General features: G+C 42.3%; 1 protein-coding gene across 4 annotated transcripts in view; it reads right to left on the minus strand.

The window, feature by feature from the left end:
- side (sidestep) overlaps positions 1-24654 on the minus strand; it is a 671279-nt gene that overhangs the window by 267742 nt on the left and 378883 nt on the right. For 3 of the 4 annotated variants that reach the window (XM_065225556.1, XM_065225557.1, XM_065225555.1), the window contains one exon: positions 16163-16198. The exons of the other annotated variant lie outside the window; for it this stretch is intronic. In XM_065225556.1, coding sequence (XP_065081628.1) covers positions 16163-16198 — 36 coding nt within the window. The remainder of the gene's footprint in view (positions 1-16162; positions 16199-24654) is intronic. 4 annotated transcript variants of the gene reach the window in all.

Below are 24654 nucleotides of genomic sequence, written 5' to 3' on the forward strand. Positions count from 1 at the left end.
GATTGAGGGATGGCAGTGGGTGGGCGGTGCCGTCCACGCTTGTACGGAGGGAGGACTGTACGCTCGAACACAAGGGGTAAATATCTGTATTCCATCCCAGGAGATCGGACAACCAAGGAGTGTACATTAACTTTCTTAGCTCTGTCACTCCCAACGATTTATATAGCCTATTTTCAAATCCTGCATACGGAGCGGTTGGTACGGTATGTCCCCGCTCTTTGATTACCTGTGGATTAAATGTTAACCACTGTCTATACTTATTAAGTAGACATGGTAAACATTCACTTCCACAAAAATTAACTAAACGCTACACAGTAGGCCTGGCCGCTTTATTGTTTGTTTCACATCCTTGATGTGCAGCAGGCATTAATAATGACAAGAAAAATGATAGATGTATTTCTATCATTTTCCAGGAGTCTTTCAAGTCTGGCTGTGTATGTGTGGACTAGACTAGACTAGACTAGAATCTTAAGATTTACATGAAGTATTCTGATAAATTTTTCAACCATTCAAAGCTTCTAATGAAACTGCGCTGATTTTAGTGTCTCAAATCCCGAACCCATAAGCTGCAATTCATCATCAGTTTAACCTATTAAAAGTCACATATCCCTCCCAATTCGAATCGATCGGTGTCACTTTTAATTCCCCGCACACATTTTCCCAACCGCCCAACGCACGGCCCCAGTGTCAACTTTTAATTCAATTGCCACGAATTTGCATTTCGCACCATTTAATGACAATCGATTAAAAACTTTTTATTGCCACGCTCGATTGCACGCACGCACCGCCAAAATTCAACCATCACAATTCCATTATCGGTGCCTACAATGGACCTCTGGTGGAAAATTAAAAACCCTTCCACCTTCGCTTCCGGAGCAACGACCAAAAAAAAAAGTTCTTTTCAATTCTGCTGTTGTTTCAACCCGGCAGTCCCCTTTCTCTCCGGTTATTTTCGGTGATAATCCAACCGACTGAATCCAACAGCAATCATAACTCAATTTTACAGAAAGTTTGGTAGCATTTTGTGTTTTCCTTACTCGGTGCCGCCACTGCCAAATTAACAGTCCTGGGGAAACTTTTGCTCCGCAAAATCGCAAATGAACGGGAAAATTCTACACCATTGGCAAAGAGAAGAAAAAGGTCGGTCTGTGTGTGGGTGGTGGAAGTCAACTCTTGTAATCGCTTTCGCACCTAACTTTTCCAATTTTCTCACCTCTGCCGAAAATGCTGACGAGATGGAACTGAAATCATTAGGAAAATTCATCCAAAGTCACACACATTCTCCGATTGAACTGCAAATAGCCTAAAGTTTGGAGACAACCGAAATTGACTGAGTTTGGGAACTGCTTTCGAGAAGATTCCATCCTCACGGATCGTAAAATTGTTCCGCTCTGACCCAACACGATTGAAGGCTGGGTTTGCCTCAGATTTAGGCATTTTGTTGCACCAACAGACTCTGGCGCTGCCTACCAGTTCATTCGAAAGTGGTGTAATTTCCATCGGAAAAAGGATTTTCCGGCAATTTCCCCCTTACATCGGCAGTAGGCAATCTTCTCTGTTTTATGATCGAGTAAGTGTGTGCGGAAAAACTGATGTCGAGAGATGTATTGGGAGTCGTTACCGAAGGAAGGCTCACGCTCTGGCATGATTGAAGTCACCAACAGGATCAGATTTCGACTCTAGTAAAATTCCGGGCAGCAGCGGGTGAGAGCTATAAAGTTGTGCGAGGTTGATAGTTCCGGTCGTTTTCCAATTGCGAGAGTGTTCCGCCGATGTTAGGAAGTGTAAAATAAATTGGAAGCAATTTTATTGAGAGGAAAATGTTTCCCAAAACGGCTCGGCATGGATGTCAATCGAGGAGTAAAGGTTGGTGGTAAATAAAGATGAACTGGAAATGATTGGAAATGATGGACAACTTTTGAACAAAGTGGCGACAGATCTGGGCAAGATGGAATGTTTGATTTGCTCAGTTAGACGATCATGTTTACCGATCAACAAATCGTATTTCAGGCACCAAAAGGGCTTAAACGTACAAAATTAGAGGCCATATAGGGAAGGAAATTGCATTCCGTCTCGCACGCTGAGCCGGTCAAGTCGTATCGGTCTCGTTGTACGACACTAGTATTTGAGTTTTTGAGTTTTTCCCCACGCGAGGGTTTTTTCTCGCCAAAGTTAGTTGGCATAGTGTTAAGACAACTAGTGCGCTAGTGAGGAAGCCGTTAGTCATACGCCGAGCGCTTTGATTACGGTCCAGCTTTAACTCATCATCATCGCATCATCACATCATCCCATTGATAGCAACAACGTAAGCACGTTAAATTGCCTATCGAGGCGACCGAGGCATACCAGCTATCAGGTTATCGACCCAACAGCCGTTGCACACTGGGGACAAAATCGAAACAATGTGTTAAAATTCAATAACTTCGGTGCTCGCTGGAACAAGAGATTAAAAAATAGTCATTCTTATAGAAAAAAATCTCAGAAATCGATTGGAGTGGTTTTCATCTTGGGCACGATAGGGTAAGTTGGGGTTTTTCACAGTTTTGCCCTAAAATCTCCTATTTTGCATGATTTGAATGCTGTATCTTAAGATACCGATGATATAGACGGATGATTTCTTGGGCAAAGTTGATCAGGGAGTCAAGGATTGTATGATGGACAGAACAATTCGGAATTCCTACACTAGGTTAGATTTTCCAATCTGCAATCCTAGACCCACCGAGATTCGAACCCAGCCACCTCCAGCATGCCTTGCTTTATAGTCGCAGGCTCTACCGACCGAGCTTATGGAGGCCCCCTGATCTATGAATGTAATCAAACTAAAATGCGAGATGGTAGCCTAATTAACAAGTTTTGAGGACAATTTGGTGAACCTAGAACGTCTTGAACATATCGAATTCAAACGTAAATAATGTGCATGATATGTTTAACCCTGTTTGGAAATGTTTTAATACAAAGGGCTTTGAATCAGTGAACCTGGATGAGAATTTGATCTGAACTCAAGGACAATTTGGAGAACCGTGAGTATCTTATACACCTCAAAATCAACTATAACCGAACAGCAGAAACTGTATGAACGTGTTTCGGAGATCATCGTACAGATTTTAGGTGATTCAGTAGATCAAATAATCTGACCTCTAGAACAATTTGAAGAACCTAGAACTTCTAATACACCTTAAATTGATGTTGTTTGGAGATGTTTAGTTGCTAAGGACCATGTATCAGTTATGGTTGATCAGGTAAATCATTTGATCTGAGCTCAAGACAATTTGTAGAACCTTGATTATAAATCTAAATAAATCAAAAACGATCCGCAGAAACTTTATGAACATGTCTTTGTAAGTTTTGTCACATCGTGCAGTTCATGGTTGAGCCAGTAAATCAAATAATCTGAACTCCAAAGCAACTTGGAGACCCTAGAACATCTCATACACCATCAATTACAACGAAAATGATGTGCAGGACCTGGGTGCATAAACTTGCAATAATTATAAAAATTTGCCAAAAATTTTTTCAATCTGTTAAAAAATGTCAAAATTAAGCGGAAAATATGAACCTCACTGTTTAAAACTTCTTTTGAATTTTCAACATTCTTATATGGTGGACGTCACTTATCCGTAGAAACAGTGAAAACATATTACTCTTTCTCCGAAAATGTATGGTTACGTCACTTTGTCTCCAGGCTTCCAAAACACATTTTTATCACGAAAAGAGTGTTTTCTGGCGTATCATATGTCGTTTTCATTTTTGCGGTGTAGCTACACCGCCTTCTGCAGTTCTTCTGACGTTAAAAGACCTACGGAGCGTTGCCTACCTGTGTCCTTCCACTTCAGGTTTTCTATGAATCTCAAGACGTAAGCGACTGAGCGATTGGCCTTTTTCAACTGGGAAAAACGTTGAAGATCTACCAGACGTTCTGGGATTTTCACCTCTTTATGAGCGTAACAAGGACGCAACTCTTCTTCTGTAGGTGAAGACGAGGTTCACTGCTTCGGCCATTCCGTTTCTGCTAGCTGCAGGAATGAAGGACCCTTGAACCACACGCTGTTTGCTGCTAAATCTGGACCTTTTCCCCCACTTTGTCGCAATATCTGCCGGATTCTGCTTGGATGGTACCCAACGCCAGTTTTCTACTTCGGTGACAGTAAGTTACTCGCCTATTCCACACGCAACGAACTGTTTGTACCGATGATGATCAGCTCGTATCCAGGAAAGGACCGTAGCAGAATCACTCCAAAGCACCTTCCTCGTGATGGACAGTGTGTGATTTTCTTCCACAAATTGCATCAGACGTGTTCCTAACACTGCGGCCTGCAGTTACAGTCGTGCCTCTTCAGAGGGGCCACCTTCGTCTTCGCTGCAACTAACATGCACTCAGGGATTCCTTCGGAGTTTAACGTACGAAAGTAGGCTGCTGCACAGTACAAGTGTTCTCGAACAAAAGTGTACCAAGTGCTTCTGAACGTGTTTCGCAGTTGGGTGTGGTGAAATTCGTGCATTCCCGGTTGATTTTGGAAATCCGTATCACAAAATTGCCCACCGATTCCTTTTTTTGCCGTTCGACGACGACGGGTGTGCTTTCGCGAGAGTGACGTTTATTTGATCCGTTTCTTTGTACGGGTGTGTTTTTTTTAGTAACTAGCGTAAGTGGGCCTGCGATTTGCATTGAGTGTCGGAGATTGTGAGTAAGCTGAAGGATGTCTCGCTGGATACACCCAAGACTGGACGGGCGGTAGCTGGTGGCCGTGAACGGTTCCTGGGGAAAGCACTAGATGCGACCCTCCTCCCAGATGACCATGGCAATACAGGAAGTATTGGTATTGGAAGGTAATTGCTATTAGATATTTTGCAAACAGTGACAGATAGCGGATATGAAGAACCAGTGGAGGTGCCAGGCAAATGTGTTTATCCTAGACAAATGGTAAGTTACAAATTCGCTGTTGTCGTTGTCATAGGCGCCGTCGTAGTCGCTGTCGTAATCACCGTCGTAAGCGTAGGCAGTACCGTTAGTATATTTAAAATTAACCACCAACCGCTGAAAATATGAATTATCGCGTATTTCTGTTGTTCATTACATGCCAAGTAAAATTCGAGAACGTAATTTCATTTGAATAGCTTGTTCAACCAGGTCTTAAACAATCGTCACGTCGGTCATAGCTTGTTATGATTACCTGAACCATGCGTAAAGAGAAAATCGAAACATTTAACGTCGCGTGAAAATGGATCTTAATGAAGGCCTCTTTCATAGCTTTTAGTTTAAGGATTTCAAAGATCGTCGGTTGCAGTGGCTTGCTTACTGAGCAGAAAAACACGGTCCCAGATCCTTTCATATTAAAAATGTATGGTTAGATCACTTGTTTATCGTGTATTTCGTAAAACTTTTCGTTGTCGTCGGTGCCGGGTCTGAATAGTCATAAAACTTGACTAACGCTATAATGTGATACGAGGGGCTCGGTGGCCTTAGCATAACCGGTTTTGCTTACTGAGCAGAACATCATGAGTCTAACCTCAAGCCCATCCACATTCAAGATTCGTCAATCGTTTTATTTGTTAACATGACTACATGGTAATAACAGCAACTCGATGATTAAAAAGGAGCTCGTCTGCCTAGTGGCAAACGTTTTTGCTTACTGAGCATAAGACCGTGGGTTTAGTCCCAAGCTCCTTCGCCATATATGATTGTAAGGACATCAATTCAGCTTATCGTTTACCAAAACGAACCCTTTTATCCAACATCCCAGTGATTTCTCGTGGAAGTGCAGAGGCGTTCTCGGCTTCCATCAAAGCGAGTGTCACGTCACACGCTATGTCTGAAGGCACTTTTTTTGCAACATTCATGAACCTCAGATTTTTCTTCACTGGATGTTAGTGTTGATCCTAACAATCAAATCTGTGATGGTTTTAAAATAATTAATCTTGGGTTTTTTTAGAAATCGTGTTTTGAAGTTTAAAAAATCGATTATGAAGGCGTATATGGACAATTTACCATACAAAACAATGATGAATCGAACACATGCAGTTAAATAAGGTTTAAGTTGATTGAATTAATCCAAATGGCATTAAAAATGATGTTTGACTCAACGGCGAGATCGAAAATAAATTCTGGCAACCATAACGAATTTGTTTGAAAATCTTTTATACGATAATGTCGATAATACAGGAATGAAACTCACATGGGATCAACTACTCTTGTCCAGTAAGTTTAGGTAGCTCTCACCTTGAATTACTACAGAATTGCTAGAGCTTCATTGCAGTTCCCATATTTTGTTTAAGGAAACATTTTGGAAGGTTTAGCAACTTTCTAGGAAATTCTGCGAACTATAGGGAACTGTAATGAATTTTAGGAAAGCTTTGCAAACTTTAAATAAGGTCCTCCAAAGAAACAGAGAAATTCAGCAACTTTCAGAGCAGTTCATTGAACTTCAGGGAAGTTCTACAAACTTAAGGAGAGTTCTACAAACTTCAGGAAAATTCAAAAAACTTGAAATATGTGCTTCGAGCATCAGAGGAGAAGTTCTATAAACTTCAGGAAAATTCTGTCAACTACAGGGATGGTTTGTGAGCTTCAGGGGGAGTTCAATGTCATCCTGGTTAGTTCTACGAACTTCAAGAGAGGTCCTAAAAAGATGAACCAGCCCAAGGCTGAAAATCTCTCTAATAAAGCAAAAAAAAAACTTCAAGAGAGTTCTGTGAACTATAGCAACATTATATGAATTAAATGATGCTCTGCAAAAGTTCTTTAAACGTGAGGAAATTTTTGCAAACTTTACGATGGTCTGTGCACTACAGGGAAAATTTAATAACATTAGGAAAATACTGTGAACTTTAAGAAATATCCGATAATTTCAGGGAAATTTTAAACTCAGAGACGTTCAAAGAACATTAGGAGAGTTTGAAGAATTTCATCGAAGTTCAACGAAATCATGGAAAAACTTATGAACAGGGATTTGAATTTGAAATGTAAATTCTATAAGAGGTAACATTGGGTCGTTGGTGGAACAACTCCACCACCATATATTAGAAAACAGGTATAATAGAGAGAATTTCTTGCGATACATTTACCTCTTTTACGCTTCCCTTGTGAAATGTGATCGAAGGCATGTTTTTCAATACAAAACGCTTTTTTATATCTTTATATTTTCCTTACAAGTTTTTCTTATTACCTTTCATTCGATATTTTTATTTTTGAAATCAGTCTATTGGTTCAAAAGTTTTGAAAAAAAAAGTAATTAAAAAAAAAAAAATTTTTTTGGACCACCCTAACGTTAATATGGTCACCCTAATGCCAAAATAAAATTTGCAATAAGGAAAAAATACTTTTTTATCATATTCTGAGAAATACTATAATGTTTTGCTATGGAATGGCTGAATATTAGTAAATTTAGAGACTACACCATTGTTTAATTATGTTTTTAATTAAAACATTATGAGATCATGGCAAAGCTTCGATATTTTAAAGGGTGATACGGTCAAAATTTGGTCAAGGGAAAACGCGTGTAAATCGGTAAAACCGTTTATTTAAAAAATCAAAATAAATTTCTTTTTCAAGTTCAATTAGTATAAAATTCAGGAAAAATATTCAGTTAGGCTTCCGCTTTTCCAAATCCGAATTGCCGGGCCTTACGCTTGACCCCTGCAATCAGATTTTGTACAGCCACCTTGTCCACCTTCTTCGCCGCAGAAAGCCAGTTTGCCTTGAACTGCTGCTCGCCCTTAGCAGTTTTTTTGGTCTTCTTTAGGTTCCGCTTGACAATAGCCCAGTATTTCTCAATTGGGCGGAGCTCTGGCGTGTTGGGAGGGTTCTTGTCCTTGGGAACCACCTGCACGTTGTTGGCGGCGTACCACTCCATGGCCTTTTTACCGTAATGGCAAGATGCCAAATCCGGCCAAAACAGTACGGAACAACCGTGTTTCTTCAGGAAAGGCAGCAGACGTTTATTCAAACACTCTTTCACGTAAATTTCTTGGTTGACAGTCCCGGAAGCTATGAAAATGCTGCTTTTCAAGCCACAGGTACAGATGGCTTGCCAAACCAGATATTTCTTTGCGAACTTTGACAGTTTCATGTGCTTGAAAACATCTGCTACCTTTCCCCTTCCTTTTGCCGTATAAAACTCCTGTCCTGGAAGCTGCTTGTAGTCGGCTTTGACGTAGGTTTCGTCGTCCATTACCACGCAGTCAAACTTCGTCAGCATCGTCGTGTACAGCCTCCGGGATCGCGCTTTGGCCGTCGTATTTTGTTTATCATCGCGATTTGGAGTCACTACCTTCTTGTAAGTCGATAGTCCGGCTCGTTTTTTGGCTCGATGCACGGTTGTAGACGATACACCCAGCTTATTTGCGGCATCTCGGAGAGAGAGGTTAGGGTTTCGCTTGAAACTACCGGCAACTCTCTTTGTCGTCTCAGCGGCTTCCGGTTTTCGATTTCCCCCCGATCCAGACTTCCTGGCTGTCGACAAACGTTCCCCAAACACTTTAATTACATTTGTAACGGTTGATTTGGCAACTTTTAGCGATTTTGCCAACTTTGCGTGCGAGTAGCTCGGATTTTCGCGATGCGCGAGCAAAATTTTGATACGCTTCTCTTCTTGCTTGGACGGCATTTTGACAACTGAAGAGTGAATTCCAAAATCAAAATAGGAGCAACATTCTACACACACACACCTTCAAAATGAGGGGTGTTCAGGTTTTTTAAATGCAAAATTGAAAGAAATACGTCAAGTTGATATTGACCAAATTTTGACCGTATCACCCTTTAGCTGATCATGATCCAGCAAACCCTTTTACTGCAAATGAAAACTAAAATTTGGTGTGTAAAAGGCGAACACGAAATTATTGCGACACATTCAACAGGGCATAACTTTTTTTACCATTGGGTAAAAATCAACCAAATTTTGCACACTTTCTCATTGATGTGTATTGTGTACATGCTGTGAAACTCGAAGTCGTGTTTTTCGATTCAACGAAAATGGAGGTGAACCAACGCGAGTTGAGAGAACAAATTCTTTCCAAACATCTGGAATTTCCTGACCTGTCGCACCGGCAGTTGGGAAAAATGTTGAACATTCACCATTCAACCGTCTCCAGAGTGTTGAAGCGGTTGACGTTGGACCACGGCAAAGGAGCTGGAAGAAAACCGGGACCGCAGAACAAAAAGACGGAGGGAAAGGTGAAGCGGATGATTAAAGCAAAGACATACACTCGATGGATTACCAACAACTGATACAAAACATATCTGGTACCTCTATATATGCAATTATATCAACATCCAAAGTCCATCCTTTTTTACATATTCTGCACAAAAGAAACTTTTTGCTCCGCCCCATTCATAAAAAAAACGGCGGAAAATCCTATCAGGTTCGGTTGCACATCGTTCTGCTTGAACCTGAAAAGATTTAAAACAGCGCTGCTGTCGTGTTTTTCTTCATCATCATTCTCTGCTTGATCGTCAAGCAGTTCAGTTCGGTGTTAGCTCACTCTCTCGAGTTGTTTGAAAAGTTCGTGGCGATAGTGTTCGCGCTCTCTTTCGTGGTTTGTCGTGCGTGTGTGTGTGTGCCCCGAAATGGGGAAGCATCGGTCGCGAAGCCCGGCGAAGGTCCAGAACCCCGGTGAAGGAAGCTCCGGTGTCCCTACCTCGAACAGGTTTGCTGTTCTCCCCATGGATGGGAATATCCAGCCAGCTGTGTTGGAAAAACGCAGCAAGAAGAAAAAGAAGAACCAAGGCCAGTCTGATGTCACTGCGACAAACGCCAGCGACATCGGTGATTTCGGCGACGCCATCGGCAACGAACATTCTGACGGCCCGAGTGCGGCGAAAGTGAAGCTACCTCCATTGGTAGTGAAAAATGCCCATCTTAATGAGCTCATCGCAGATCTAGCGACGCTGGGCGTTAAAGCCGAATACAAGTTGGGCAGAGTCGGCACCAAGGGGGTGCTCCGTACCAAAGCGGAGTATGACTTGGTCGTTGCCCACCTGAGGACTTCCAAGGTGGAATTCTTCACCCACGACATTCCCGGTGAGAAGCCATTTAAGGTCGTCATTAGGGGCCTACCAAACTTCGACCCGAAGTTTATCGAAGCTGAAATCAAAGACCGGTACAAGCTGGCCCCAAGTGCCGTCTATCGGGTGACAAGGAAGGACGAAAATGTGAAGGCGTATCCGGATAGCCTTTTCCTGGTACACTTCCAGAAGGGAACGGTGACGCTCAACGCGCTGAAGGCCATCCGCTCCATCAATTCCATCATCGTCCGCTGGGAGCCATACCGTGGCGGCCATCGTGATGTGACTCAGTGCCAACGGTGTCTGAACTTTGGACACGGCACCCGAAACTGCGCTCAAGACCACGCCACTTCCGACTGCCCTGCGGATGGAGCCGTGGAGTTAAAATGCGCCAACTGTGGTGGTGCTCACCAAGGTTCCGACAGACAGTGCTCCAAACGTGAGGACTTCAAACGCATCCGAAAACAGGCGCAACTAACAACCAACCAGGACGCAAGAAGGACAAAGTCCCGGCATTTCGGGCGGAGGATTTCCCGCCTCTTCGTGCTCCTCAGCAAAGGCAAGAGAATTCGCGGGAGCATTCCGCTCAAGCAACTTCTGGTGATTCTGCTGGCCAAAGCTCTCCATTAGGGTGTTTCATTTTGAAAAAAGTGATGAATTTTTGATAGGCCACCCTCCAGTTCGATTCATAGCCCCAAAATATGAACCTGTGCAAAAAATGGTAAAGATTGATGAAGGTTTAGAGGTCGCGCCAATGATTTGGATTTTGTATGGAGATTTTGATGAATTAGTATGGGAAATTATTGATTTTCGTTTACATTGCTCTAACTTTGGTTGTAGTTGTCCAAACGTTGAAAAAAAAAAATATGTGGTTGTCATGACAATGATCAACAAGCCTGTTGTTGTTGCGATGAAATTGGCGTTGTTGCCTTGTACATATTCATCTGTCAATTTACCCTATTTTGCCATTTTTTCACATTTTTATAATTCTTGATACGCTGCAAAACTGAGCGTAGCAACTGTAGGCTTTTTGTTTATTGCCATAGCAATAACATACTAAATTTTTTCGACATTTGGACAAGTAGAAGCAAAGTTATAGCGATATAAGCGATTTTTTAAATTCTTCCACAGTAATTCCCATACAAATTTCAAATCATTGGCGCGACCTCTAAACCTTCATCAATCTTTACCAATTTTTGCACAGGTTCATATTTTGGGGCTATGAATCGAACTGGAGGGTGGCCCATCAGAAATTCATCACTTTTTTCAGAATGAAGCACCCTACTCTCCATCCCCCCTGGATTCTGGAGACAACAACCAGCGCAAAACAACAACCCCAATCTGTTCTCAGCGGATGAACTGATGGAAATTTTCGTCAACATGTCCGGTGCTCTTCGTAAGTGCCGCAATAAACCCGAACAGATCCAAGTGCTCGGTAAGTTCATCATCCAGTATGGTGTCTAAACCGCTAACCATCGCTACCTGGAACGCTTGCTCTGTAAAAGCAAAACAGATTGAGCTTGCCGACTTCCTCCGCAAGCACAGCATCGACGTGGGTCTTCTAACCGAGACCCATCTAAAGTCCGGCGACAGCTTCTGGTTGCCTGACCACAACATTATCCGGCTTGATCGCACCAGCTCCAGGGGGGTGGTGTAGAGGTCATCGTCAGAAAGGGAATCAAGTTCTGCACTCTGCCCCACGTCCGCACTTCTATCATCGAGGCCGTTAGTGTGGAGGTGGAATCACCAACTGGAAACGTCCGGTTTGTCGCTGTTTACTGCCCACGCCAGTGCACCGCCAACAATGGACTAGGAACTCAATTCAAGAACGACCTGACCGCCATCACCCGTACTAGCTCCCGATTCATCGTTGGGGGTGACCTGAATGCCCGCCATGAAGCTTGGCGGATCTACCAGAGGAACCGGAACGGCTGTCTATTGTTCGACCACGCACAACATGGACTGTACACTGTGCAATTTCCAGACGAACCAACTTTCATCTCTCCGGCGGGAAATCCCTCCACGCTGGACTTTTTCCTGTCAAACATCGGACTATCCAAGCCGGAGGCGCACAACGATCTCAGCTCCGACCACCAACCGGTGGTGACTGAAGTCGGTGTCAACGTGGTTCCTGCTAGAAGCTGCCTGCGTTAAGACAACCACCATGTCAACTGGGTGCAGTACGGACGAATGGTGGACAGCAAAATCGATGAAAATCCACTGCTCGACACTGTAGCTGACATCGACCGGGCGTTGGAAGGACTCCAACAGACCATATCCGTGGCTGACGAGGCGTGTGTTCGACAAGTTCCTGTGAGGGGTAAGTTTGTTGCTATTGATTCCCACAACCAATTACTTATTCGGTTGAGAAATGTTCGTTGACGCCAGTTTCAGAAGGCTGGAGATCTGGGCAAAAAACGTGAAGTGGCCGATCTGAACAGGCAGATAGCTTCCAGAATGGATTCACTCCGAAATGAAAGTTTCGGGCGTGTTGTCCAGAATCTGGATGACCGCTCCAGACCATTCTGGAAGGTAGCCAAGGTCCTGAAAACTCATCCCAAACCCATTCCACCTCTCAGAGTCGAAAATGATGACGATCGGCTTTTAGTCACCCCACAGGAGAAAGCAAATGCGATCGGCGAGCATGTCGCTTCATCGCATTTGCTTGGCTCGACTATCCAAAGTCCGCTCGATGATCAGGTTGCGCAATGCGTTCAAAACCTAGATGTCTCCCCTTGTGTCGTGCCTCCGGCGGATATGATTACAGTACAACAGATTTGCTCAGCGCTGAAATGCACCAAGAACATGAAGGCTCCCGGGTTTGACGGTATATTTAACTTGATCTTGAAGAGACTCAGCATGAAAGTGCAGTCTCTTCTAACCGCTATCTTCAACAGATGTTTGGAACTGCACTACTTTCCAAGCATCTGGAAAGTAGCAAAAATCATACCGATCCGCAAACCCGGTAAGGATCCAACATTGTCTTCAAGCTACAGACCAATCAGCCTCCTTTCAGCGCTGAGCAAATTGTTCGAGAAACTCATTCTCAATCGTTTGCTCAAGTTTGTCGAGGAAAATAACATTCTCCTTCCGGAACAGTTTGGGTTCAGAAAGGGGCACTCCACCAATCATCAGCTAGTACGGGTACATCCGAAGTTACAAAGCTGTATCCAAGTCCACAGCCATGGCCTTGTTAGACGTTGAGAAAGCGTTTGATAATGTCTGGCACAATGGGCTTGTATACAAGCTTTGTAACTTCAACTTTCAGGACATTCTGCTTGGTCCCTTGCTTTACAGCATTTATACTTCCGACATTCCTCCCCTCGGTGACGGTTGCGTGTTTTTCCTGTTCGCAGATGATACCGCAATAGCCGTCAAAGGAAGGATGCCTCGCGAAATAACGAACAAACTTCAACAATGCCTTAACGCCTTTGCTGATTATGCCACCACGTGGAAAATCAAAATCAATGTCTCCAAAACACTAGCGATCATGTTCCTCCATCGGCAATCGCCCAAACTGAAACCGGATCCATCTTGTACTGTAATCATGGATGGCACAAGGGTTGAGTGGTCTGCCGAAGTAACCTATCTCGGGATGTTGTTTGATGAAAAGCTCCTCTTCCGTGCGCATGTAGAGAAAACTATAGTCAAGTGTTCTGCCTTGGTTAGGTGTCTGTATCCGCTGATTTGCCGCAGATCCCGCCTCTCAAGGGTGAACAAACTGGCCGTCTACAAACAAATCATAGCACCTGCGATCCTCTACGCAGCTCCGGTGTGGGAATCATTTGCACAGACTCACAGGAACAAAATTCAGGTCGCTCAGAATAGAGTGCTGAGGATGGTTCTTGATCGTCCTTTTGACACTAGAATAACAAATTTACATGAAGAGGCAGGCATTGCCAAAATAGATTCCAGAATTAACGAAATTAAGACTAAATTTGCACAAAAATGTAATTTATCAGAACATGCTTTGATAAGCAATTTGTATATAGTAGATTAGGTGTATATAGTAATCCAAGAAAATAGCTCTAAATCGGCCAATTTAAGAGATACAGAAAAGTTATTTTCAACAAAGTTGCTTAAAATTAGCTCAGCTATAACTTTGCCAAAGAATATATACCTTAAATTTTTTCAAACAAAAAAGTTAGATTTTTGATTTCAATGATAATAGGAACCACCCTAGAATTCATTGTCATAAAAATGAGGGCCTAACAATAAGGAACAACTTTGTAGAAGAGACTTTTAGTCTAAAGTTTCAATTTCAGGCTCAAAACATATCATTCCACCTAAATCTGCATTCTGGACCACTGTGCAGTACACTATGGGCAAAAATGGGTCCAAAATTACCCAAAATTCAATATCTCAACAGCACGCTGAATTCCGGCCATGAAAAACGACTTTTCCGAAGAGAAATCGTCCGGGGAATCTATTGCACGTGGTCCCATAGACCGGAGAGCCTTGTAGGTATGTGTTTTGGACCATTTTACCCCATTTTCCTCTACTTTTTGGAGGAAATGTTTTTTCACAGCTCTATTTTTCGTAAAATATAAGCACTTTATGCATGGTTTTAGAATACTATGTCTTTAAACAACAGTTCATGAGATATTAGGGGAATACGGGGTACACTTTATAGGGGAGTAAGGGGTAAAAGTGAAATATACAATCAATGTTTTTTAATTCAAAATCCTTTTTTTTTAGTATCATAATATTTTTATCTGAAAAATACTTTTAATTAACTTTCATTCTGTATTTTGAGTTCCGTCGTCGGCCAAACAGTTCAAAAGTTATAAATTTCTGAATTTGACCGCTCTAATATATAAATAGTACCCTAATGACAAAATAAAAAATATGGGTCTAATATTTTGCGAAAAGGAACAAAACTACCAATTTTTCCAAAACTCTGAGAACCACTATATCGTTTTCCTGTATACAGACAAAAAAAGTGAAAACTCTTTTAAAACAGATAGCAGTAAATTAAAACTTATTTAACCCCAATGAACCTTAAAATTTAAAAAAAAAATCTTATTATAGCAGGCAACCTTTGGGGTCATTCAAACAATCGCATCGTTCAACATTTTTTATGAATTAAAATAAATTTAGCAAGGGGTTCACTTTTACCCCTTACTCCCCTATAAAGTGTACCCCGTATTCCCCTAATATCTCATGAACTGTTGTTTAAAGACATAGTATTCTAAAACCATGCATAAAGTGCTTATGTTTTACGAAAAATAGAGCTGTGAAAAAACATTTCCTCCAAAAAGTAGGGGAAAAAGGGGTAATATGGTCCAAAACACATACCTACAAGGCTCTCCGGTCTATGGGACCACGTGCAATCGATTCCGTGCTGTTCAGATATTGAATTTTGGGTAATTTTGGACCCATTTTTGCCCATAGTGCAGTGTGGCGTTGGGGCAAACAATAGCATCGCACCAGTCATCTGCCGCCTCAGTGCATTAGGTATATCGTGTCGCTTTGTTTTCACCAGTATCGCATCTCCCCGCATGGTCCAATATTAGATTAGGTTGGGTCATAATTAGGGTGATCCAAAATTTTGTAAACAGTATATATCTATAATTTTTTTTCTCGTAATATTTTTTAGTAGAGCATAGTTAAGGTGATCCAAAAAAATTTTTTTTTTAGTATATATGTTTTTCGTTTCCTTTTCTTGGTTTTTTTTTCTTTGTTTCGTATTACTCTTGAGTAGACACGTGCCTTGAATTCACTTTGAAATCGAATAGGACAAGTGTGCCAGTTTTTGGACCTAGTGGTCTAATTTTTTTTCTGAAATGCTTATATTAAGGTTAGGGTTGTTTTAACGAATTTATAAGGGATTGCAGTTCAAACCGGATCAGTCAATGCACCTCAATGCGAATTTCCAATTTAAACAAGAAATCTGAACTGGTAGTAATACGAAGAACTCTCATAAGATACATCTTATGAGAATCAATCGATGCCTGTGGTATGATAATTTATGCTTGGTGGCCTAACAACTGGATCTTCGTTGCCGATGTCATCAGAAATTCCCATCACAGTCAACTAGACTAAAAAACTACAAAAGCAACGAAAAACATGCAAACAATCTACTCAAGCAATTAACCAAACTACAATTCCATGCAAACGGAAGCTTCTGTAACGTAAAACCTCGTCTTGAATGTTACGTACTCGTATCTACAGTCGCGGTGGTCGGTGTAAACTTTCCTGTGAAGTAGAGAGAAAGCACCATATTTTAGCACATCTGTCATCCAATTTCCTCCCGCCTTTGTTTGGCCTAGGTGTGTTCGCTCGGGCGGGTGAGGTGAGGTGTGGAAAATCATTGAATCATTGATGAATTGGCTAACCATCCATATGAGATCAGTACCCGGTGTCAGTTGTGTTTGTGTTCGGTGGCATTCGGAGGAAATCGGGATGCGTGAGGAGCGTGTTTGTGTGAGCGTGATTCTATCCGAACATGGCGGCGAATTAGAATGGTGATTGCTTCCCAGTGAATCATTAATTAAATCGTTCGTCCATGAATCACTTATTCATCGCATTCTGTGTTGGCAGAACAAACGACCCCGCAGGTCATGTTCGACTACGTTCCACAACAGACAACGACGGACAGATGTTGTTACAAAGCATTCGGACCACCAACCAAGATGATCGTTAAATCCGAAGATTTCCCTTCGAAACGGATATGGGATTCAGAAAATTATTAACCTCTTCTTTTAATTTGGGACAAGCCGAAAATGTCTTCCACGACAACGAGAAAATCATCCCATCACGGCGGGACCATATGTTGTCAATTCCCGGCGTCCCTCCCTCGCAGTCTCGAACATGACGACATCTTTGTTTCCGAAGCGCTAATTAATATTTCCCAGAACTAAACTTTCCTACGACGGTTGTCCGTCTCCTCCCTCGGGCCTGAGTCCATCAGAATGCCAAATAAAAAAAAAAGCAAAACATACTAAACTGTGCCGGAGTCGATTCGGCGACACCGACGACGCCCAGCCACAGCGCGGTTGTATATTAAATGACATTTTTAAATCGTGATGTGAAAATAGAACCCATTTTCATAAATCATCATCAGCCGTTTGCGGTTTCTGGGCTGTGCCGCCCGTCGTCATCATCGGTGACGAAACGAAACGAAACGAAGCACCAGTGCTGCCAGGCAGAGTTGTGAGGAAATTTGGTTGATTGGATTTCCTGGGAATTTAATCGTGCGACGTGAGTTTACACAATTTTCATTGAATGGTGGAAGAGTGACAAACGAGCCGTGTGTCTTGGAGGTTGGATAATTGATTGGTGACGGAACGTGTGTGTGTGTGTGCGTGCAAATTTGGCTGGGAGTAAGCTTGGCAGTACCGGGAACAATTTACTTGAAGGTGAAACTCAGCAAGCAACAAGATCAAATGGAAATAATTTTCCGGGAGGGGGCAGCATTTCGTTTAAATTTTCTATGTTATTAGAATTGTGGGAGAAAATCAATAACGGATTGGAATGAATTGTGAAAAATGTTGATTCCACCGCTGCATGGGAAAACTGTAAGAAGGAGCAAGTAACTCTGCCCGTTGCCTCGGAACTGACAGCAGAAGAACGAAACAGGCGAGAAACTGGAAGATTGCGAAAAACGAACTTTGCCGAGCGCAAACCCTATTTGAAGGATTTTAGGCCAAACGAGAGAGTCACAATACATTTTCTCATTTACTCATTCATTTGTGAGTGAATGGGTCAAAAATTGTTGGCAACATGAATATTGCCACTTGACACTCCCGAAAGTCAAAACAAATTAATAACATTTTAAAAATGAAGACATTTTCAAGATCCTGAGTATAAGATATATTTTCAAGATATAAACAATAGGCTGATAAAACAAGAAAACAGTATTTGTTTCGGGTGAAAATTGGTCAACAAAGTTCAATCATAAGTTCCATCACTTTTCCGCTGCAAAAACCCCGTTCTTCTTGGTCCTATTCAGCTCGGACTAATCAAAAAAATTCAAGCAAAAACAAAAATCTCATTTCTATCAGCCTTGAATCTAATGCCCGCCGTCGCCGACGCCACCTCCCAGTGGCACCCAGGTGTTCCGGAAAAGAGATCCGAAAACTAATTATCGTTGTTTGTTTCCCCCTTCCCACTCCTCCCTCCACCTTAATTACAGCAAAGCTTTAGCGGCGTTTCCACCAGATAAAAATCGTTCTCTTTAATAAGTTTGCACACCACCTACAACGGCAGTCAGTAGAAGTAGTAGTAGTAGTAGTGGTAGTGGCTCAGTAGACAAAAACAAACACCTGTCCTTGTACAGAATCAGTGGCCGTGGCAAATCCCTTACTTTCACGAAAATCTACCCGCAAAAGTTTTCAACTTTTACACTGTGCTGTCACCTTCATGGAAATCGTTAGGGCGGTTCAAAAAATTAGTTCAAGGGGAAAAATCGTTTCCAAAAATAATGATGCAGGTCCATCCAAGACAGCCTTCCCTATCGTGAGGGATATGGAGACGGCCCTGGTGTAGAACGAGTAACAATTTTGGTTTTATGAAGGTTCTATAGAACATGATTTAGACTTGTTTAGCCAGCACTGAGCCAGCCAGTATCTAGGCTTCATTTTCAATTGAGCGATTTTTCGAGATAAGGATTGACACCTCTGCTCTTCCACTTGAAATCAAATCAGGATTGGCTTTTTAGTAGGATTCGTTTTGGTAATCGAGGGGAAATATAGGTAATGTCGGCCTACATGTCCCTAATTTGGGCCCATCGCTAAAAGTCTGCTATTTATCAATTTAATCTAGATGAACGCGTTATTGGGACGTTACTAATGGATATTTTTGGATGCTATTGAAAACTTAGTTGATTGCTGAATTTATATATGGGCCCAAATTAGGGACACTTAGGCCGACATGACCTGCATTTCCCCGATATGCTGAATTGATGAAGGAGCTTGGAACAGCGGTGCCGGTGGTGTAGTGGTAAGCGTGATTACCTCTCAATCCCAGTCGGCGCCGCCGGAATGTTCTGAGGAATAACATCTCTGATCACGCCTTCCTTTGGAAGGTGCTTAGGTTTGAAACCACGGTCTTCTACTCGCTAAGTAAAAACGGTCGCCACTAGGCCAGCGAGCTCCTTATTTCAGAAAACAATTTCGATCAAATTCCTGTTCAACTTGATGTTACTTGCATTAGATCCCGGTATGAGCATGATTGACCACCTGCGGATGCTACTCTATTATTGCCAGAACAGCTGTAATTACACAGAGAACCAACAGATGATGCTTTTGATTAGCAATCATCCTCAATGACTGATGATTTAAAATAAGGTAATACCAGCGCCGGCCAGGTCCAGATGCAGGTCAAGAAAGAATTGGGTACGAAGTTAAGTTAAGTTTTCTTTATTAGAGAGGCTTTCAGCCTGAGGCTGGTTCCCCTCTGGCTTGGGTAGAAATGTGTTGATGTGATACTCGCTTTGTTGGAAGCTTAGGAGTCCTCTGCACTTCCACCAAAAATCACTGCGATGTTGGATAAAAGGATTGGGTATGCAGCAAGGTTCGTTTTGGCAAACGGTCACAAGCGGTAACCAACTCGGTGACCCAGCTCCAGCGCCGTGTACACACTTAGATTATTTTACCGAAATCTGTGAAATTTTACCGAAATCTCAACAGATGAACGTTCGGTAAACAGTTCGGTGATTTTTCACAGATTTCCTGTATTTTTTCACAGATATTCGGTGAAAAATTACAGGAAATCTGTGAAAAATCACCGAACTGTTTACCGAACGTTCAGCTGTTGAGATTTCAGTAAAATTTCAAAGATTTCGGTGAAATAATCTTAGTGTGTACCACGGCTACTCCATCAGATACTCCGATGGTTCAGTTACCCGTAGAAGTGTCGGTATCGAGGCTACCTGCCTACAAATGGCGGAATGTTTTCAACCACCTAAACAATATTCGATCTTATCTGCCGAAGCTGCCGCAGTCTTTATTGCCATCATCACTCCCTCCGATAAACCAATCGCTATATTCACGGATTCAGACAGTTTAGTTGATGATATTCAATCCGATACTATGCCACCACCTTCTTATGGATCCTTGGACACTGTGGGCTTCGTGGTAGCGTTGAGGCAGATCACCTGGTGGCTACTGGAAGAGATTCCTGAGCATGACCTATAAAAGTGGATCACAGAGATCATCGAGGACCAATGGGCAGTTGCATGGAGCCAAAAAAGAGAACCATTCATCCGAAAGGTCAAGAGAGACATGGGAAAGTGGAACAACCCGTCTGACCACCGAACGCAGATCATAATCTCGCGACTGAGGACAGGACATACCAAGTTTTCCCACAACTTCTCGGGAGCCGATCCCTTCAGAGCAATCTGTGAAACCTGTCAGGTCGATTTCGGACGCCATTTTAAAATCCAAGATGGCGGTCATCGATTCAAGAAAAACTGTCAAATACCCTACAATATGGGTATTTCCGAAACGGGTACGACGTGTAGAGGCCGGAAATCGATTCTAGGCTACATTTTAGAATCCAAGATGGAGGCCATCGATTCAAGAAAAACTGTTAAAGACCCTACAATATGGATATTTTCGGAAAGGGGATGACGTGTATAGACCAGAAATCAATGCCAGACGCCATTTTATAATCCAAGATGGCAACAACCGGTTCGAGAAAACTGTCAAATACTCTAAAATATGGGTATTTCCGGAAAGGAAATGACGTGTAGGGGACGACGGAGGAGTTTTGCGCAGCCAAAAACATGAGCTTCAAGGCTTTGTTGCTCCTTGACAACTCTCCGTTGCATCCGCTCACCATAAGCAATCCCACCATAATGCTTCTATACATGCCACCAAAGATCACGTATTTGATTCAACCCCTTGATCAAGGATTCATCAAAAATTTCAAGCTGAAGTATGTCAAGAGAAGCTACAGTTATATTCTGGAAACAGCCAAAAATGAAGGCCTTTCACTAGCGGATATACGAAAGTAGTATCGACTGCTTGGATTTGGTTCTAAAAGACATAAAACGAAGCACGTTGGTAAACTGCTTGAAGAAAATTCTTCCGTTGTATTTCGCGAATTCAGAATGCAATGAAGACAACAACGAAGATTTGCAGATCATGTCCGAAATTCAACAAATTCACGAAAACTTTGGTGCGCCGGGGATAAGAAACACGGTGAAATCAACGAAATCATAAGAAATGCACCGGCTACAGTAGATGAAATTTTTAGCGAACTGGACCCATCTACATGGAATAGGATTATATTTTCATCCCACCACGGCAGAAATCGAGTTCAAAATAAATCAACTCTCCGAGTTCGAAAGCTTCTGCACATTGGACAGTAATGACAAACAGAGTGCAAAACTGCAAGATTTGCTAAAGAATGTCGAAACGTTGCTATCTTGCTCAATGATACGTTATACACATTATACAGACTATACGAAATATGCTTGGTAAGCATTCTTCAGAAAAAAAATAATATGAGGCATGCTTTGAGCTCCAAAATATTCTAAAACATTAATTAGATCAAATTCATCTTCCTAATGGATTCTCGCCTAACCTACCCCGTAAACGGTCCACGTTAACTGTGCTGAACTGATACGAGGCTGTCCATAGCCACTAAATGTCCCTTCGAAAGCCAATTGCCACCATTTTGGATCCTAAAATGGTGACAGACATCGATTTTGGGCCTATACACGTCATCCCCATACAAAGTTTACGTTAAAGCAAAGACCGCCATCTTAAATTTCAAAATGGCGGGTGGCTGATCTCTACAAGTCGTTCCCTATCCAAAAATACCCATATTATGGAATTTGACAGTTTTTATTCAACCGATGCCCACCAGCTTTGATTCCAAAAGGGCGACTCGAATCGATATCCAGCCTCTACACGTCATCCCCTCGCCGAAAATACCCATATTGTAGCGTATTTGAAAGTTTTTCTTGAACCGATGGCCACCATCTTGGATTTTAAAATGGCGCCCGTAATCGATTTACAGCCTCTCTACACGTCATCCCGTTTCGTGCTCTCACATTGCACAGCAACATCTTATATGGACAAGCTTTCCAGAAATAACATATTAAGGAAGTTCATGTGCACACTAGCGCCGCGTAGTGAGAGAGTTCTCAAATAATATGACCACCATCTGAAAGGTCTTGGTCACCTAATCAACTTTGCTCAAGACAGCAACGTTCTATATGGCCAGGTTCTCGAGATACAGTTTATATAGGAAGTTCACATGCACACTAGCGCTGCGTAGTGAGAGAATTGTGAACTATTATGTCCACCATCCGAAAGGACTTGGTTGCCTCAAAAAGTTTGCTGAAGACAGTAACTTTTTTTATGGCCAGGATCACGAAATATTCTATGTTGGACCTAAGATCCATATATTATAACGCCCGTCATAAGTATAAGCTGTGGGTATCCTTATTCGTGGATAGCCCGACAATAAGGATCCGGTAATAAGGGAAACCGGCAATAAGGACTACTGACTGTAACTATGAAACTCTTTAATAAGATGGGGTCTGGGTTTGATCCCACGACTCATTAAATGCTGCTCGTTCTTTGAAATTAGCTCAAAAAAATCCGTTTTTAGGATCTCGACCCTTTGTCTTTTCAACCATTTGTCATTCAACCTTTTGTCTTTTGACCTTTTGTTTTTCGACATTTTGTGACAAAGTAATGCTTTCTAAAAACCATCACAACGTGAAAGAAGTGGATGAAAATCCGTTATCGAAGGCATTAACTTTTTTTTAAATAATTCTCGAATAACATTTGAAATGGGCATGTGTCCAAAATGTAAACAAATCGGGTTTTGATACCATTCTTTAGCACCGCTTGATAGCTACTAATCGTGTAGGAAAGTTCCAAAAAATCGAGAAAAATTATTAAAAATAACGATTTATTGACGGACCTTCTCCGAATGGGTGATATCAGTTGCTTAGTCATTTGACGAAGGCATGGATCATTCTCATTTGAGAAACGCTATATATCATTCAATTGAGTGTAACCTACACACAAACGGAGCTCTGGTCGACATTCCGGCGAAAAAGCTATGCCAACCCAACTAACAATTTTCACAATGTAAACGCTTTACTCATTTCATTTATGCAGTCTCAAGCTAACGGCGCCGGTGGTGTAGTGGTAAGCGTGATTACCTCTCACCCCAGCAGGCCTGGGTTCAATCCCAGTCGGCGCCGCCGGGATGTTCTGAGGCATAACATCTCTGATCACGCCTTCCTTTGGATGGGAAGTAAAGCCGTTGGTCCCCGGTTCATGAGTTGATGGGTCGATAGGTAGGGTCCAGGTGTGGGAGCTGCCTTCCTGGCATGTCGGTAGCATTGGTGCTCAGCACGGAAAACAAGATCGACGGAAAAAACAAACCAAAGGAAGAAAGAAGTCTCAAGCTGTATTCAAACGTTATACGATATGAGGAAACCTTTACTCAACCTCTATACAAGCAAATCTGGCGAACTTAGTCAGCTACTTATGGCTGTTGGAACGGTCGGGAGAAACTCTTATTGCATATCCATTAACGCTTCTATACAGCTGTTATCCTGCTGACATAAACCCAAAATTGACCCGACAACAACACGACATTGGGTCGACATCGATTTTAAATTAGCCTTACATTGATCCGACATCGGGTCGACTTGTCTGTTCGGGACCATTTTGCTGTATTTCTTCCATACTCTACTGTCGTATATCAAATGATACTGAGTGACTCAATTGACAGTGACAATGAGCTTCGAATGAGAAAGGGGCTCTTCAAATTATGGTCATGTGAGAATTCGTTTACACAGAATTGATTGAATGGTTGTATTGGTTCATCTTCAATCGAATGATATGAAAATTTATAGAACTGTGGCCAACCATTCATTTATTTCATTTCATTGGTTCATGTTGTGCCCTGAACCGTCTCACCTTCAATAGCAGTTGATTTTCAGGGGTCCAACACAGAAGCATGCAGCAGCAGGAACGATCATTTGTCCGTCAATCAGCCAAAAGGAAATTAACGGCGAGTGTGTGCACTTGTCCTTCCGAATCTCCCTTGATACTTGGAATTCTTCACTTGATTCCAGAAAACTCACTCACGTAATCACAATATCAAAACGCATGATTTATTATAAACACAAACTAACGGACACTACATTTATTAATCGACTTAACTAACTAGACTACACAAAGGAATACAAATATGCGGTTTACCGCGACCGTATGACCGTAACCAGTGGTACGTCCGGTGACCTGTTCGCAACTGCTGATCGGTTTTGATTTAGAGCAATGCAACAGATCCAGAGAAGCTGATCTGTAGCGAGAGACGTGACGTCACGGATCCCGATGGTCGATGGTCTGGCAAGCCAGGTCGACACTCTCGTCGGTCGTGATCGTCCGCTCTTCTACTCCGTTTAGATCACATTGGATCTTTCTACTACCTAACCCTAGCCTTACAGAAATACATGAGAACAATAAGTTTGCTTGTCGATCGATATCGTCTATCCTCATGGTGTGGTACATAAGGGTCCAGAACAATAGCCCAGACGTAAAAAACTCCGCCGGCGGTTGCACAGACAGACTATTGTGGTGGCTAGCTGCGGGTAGTGATGACCAGGGTTGTAGCTGAGTGGGGATCTCGCTACCGAACCATCCGGTACCATCTTCGTTTCGCCATGCCCACAGTTG

Source organism: Ochlerotatus camptorhynchus, unplaced genomic scaffold (assembly GCF_037179485.1).
Source record: "Ochlerotatus camptorhynchus isolate MF236.1 unplaced genomic scaffold, CSIRO-AGI_Acam_v1.1 ptg000231l, whole genome shotgun sequence".
Lineage (NCBI taxonomy): Eukaryota > Metazoa > Arthropoda > Insecta > Diptera > Culicidae > Ochlerotatus > Ochlerotatus camptorhynchus.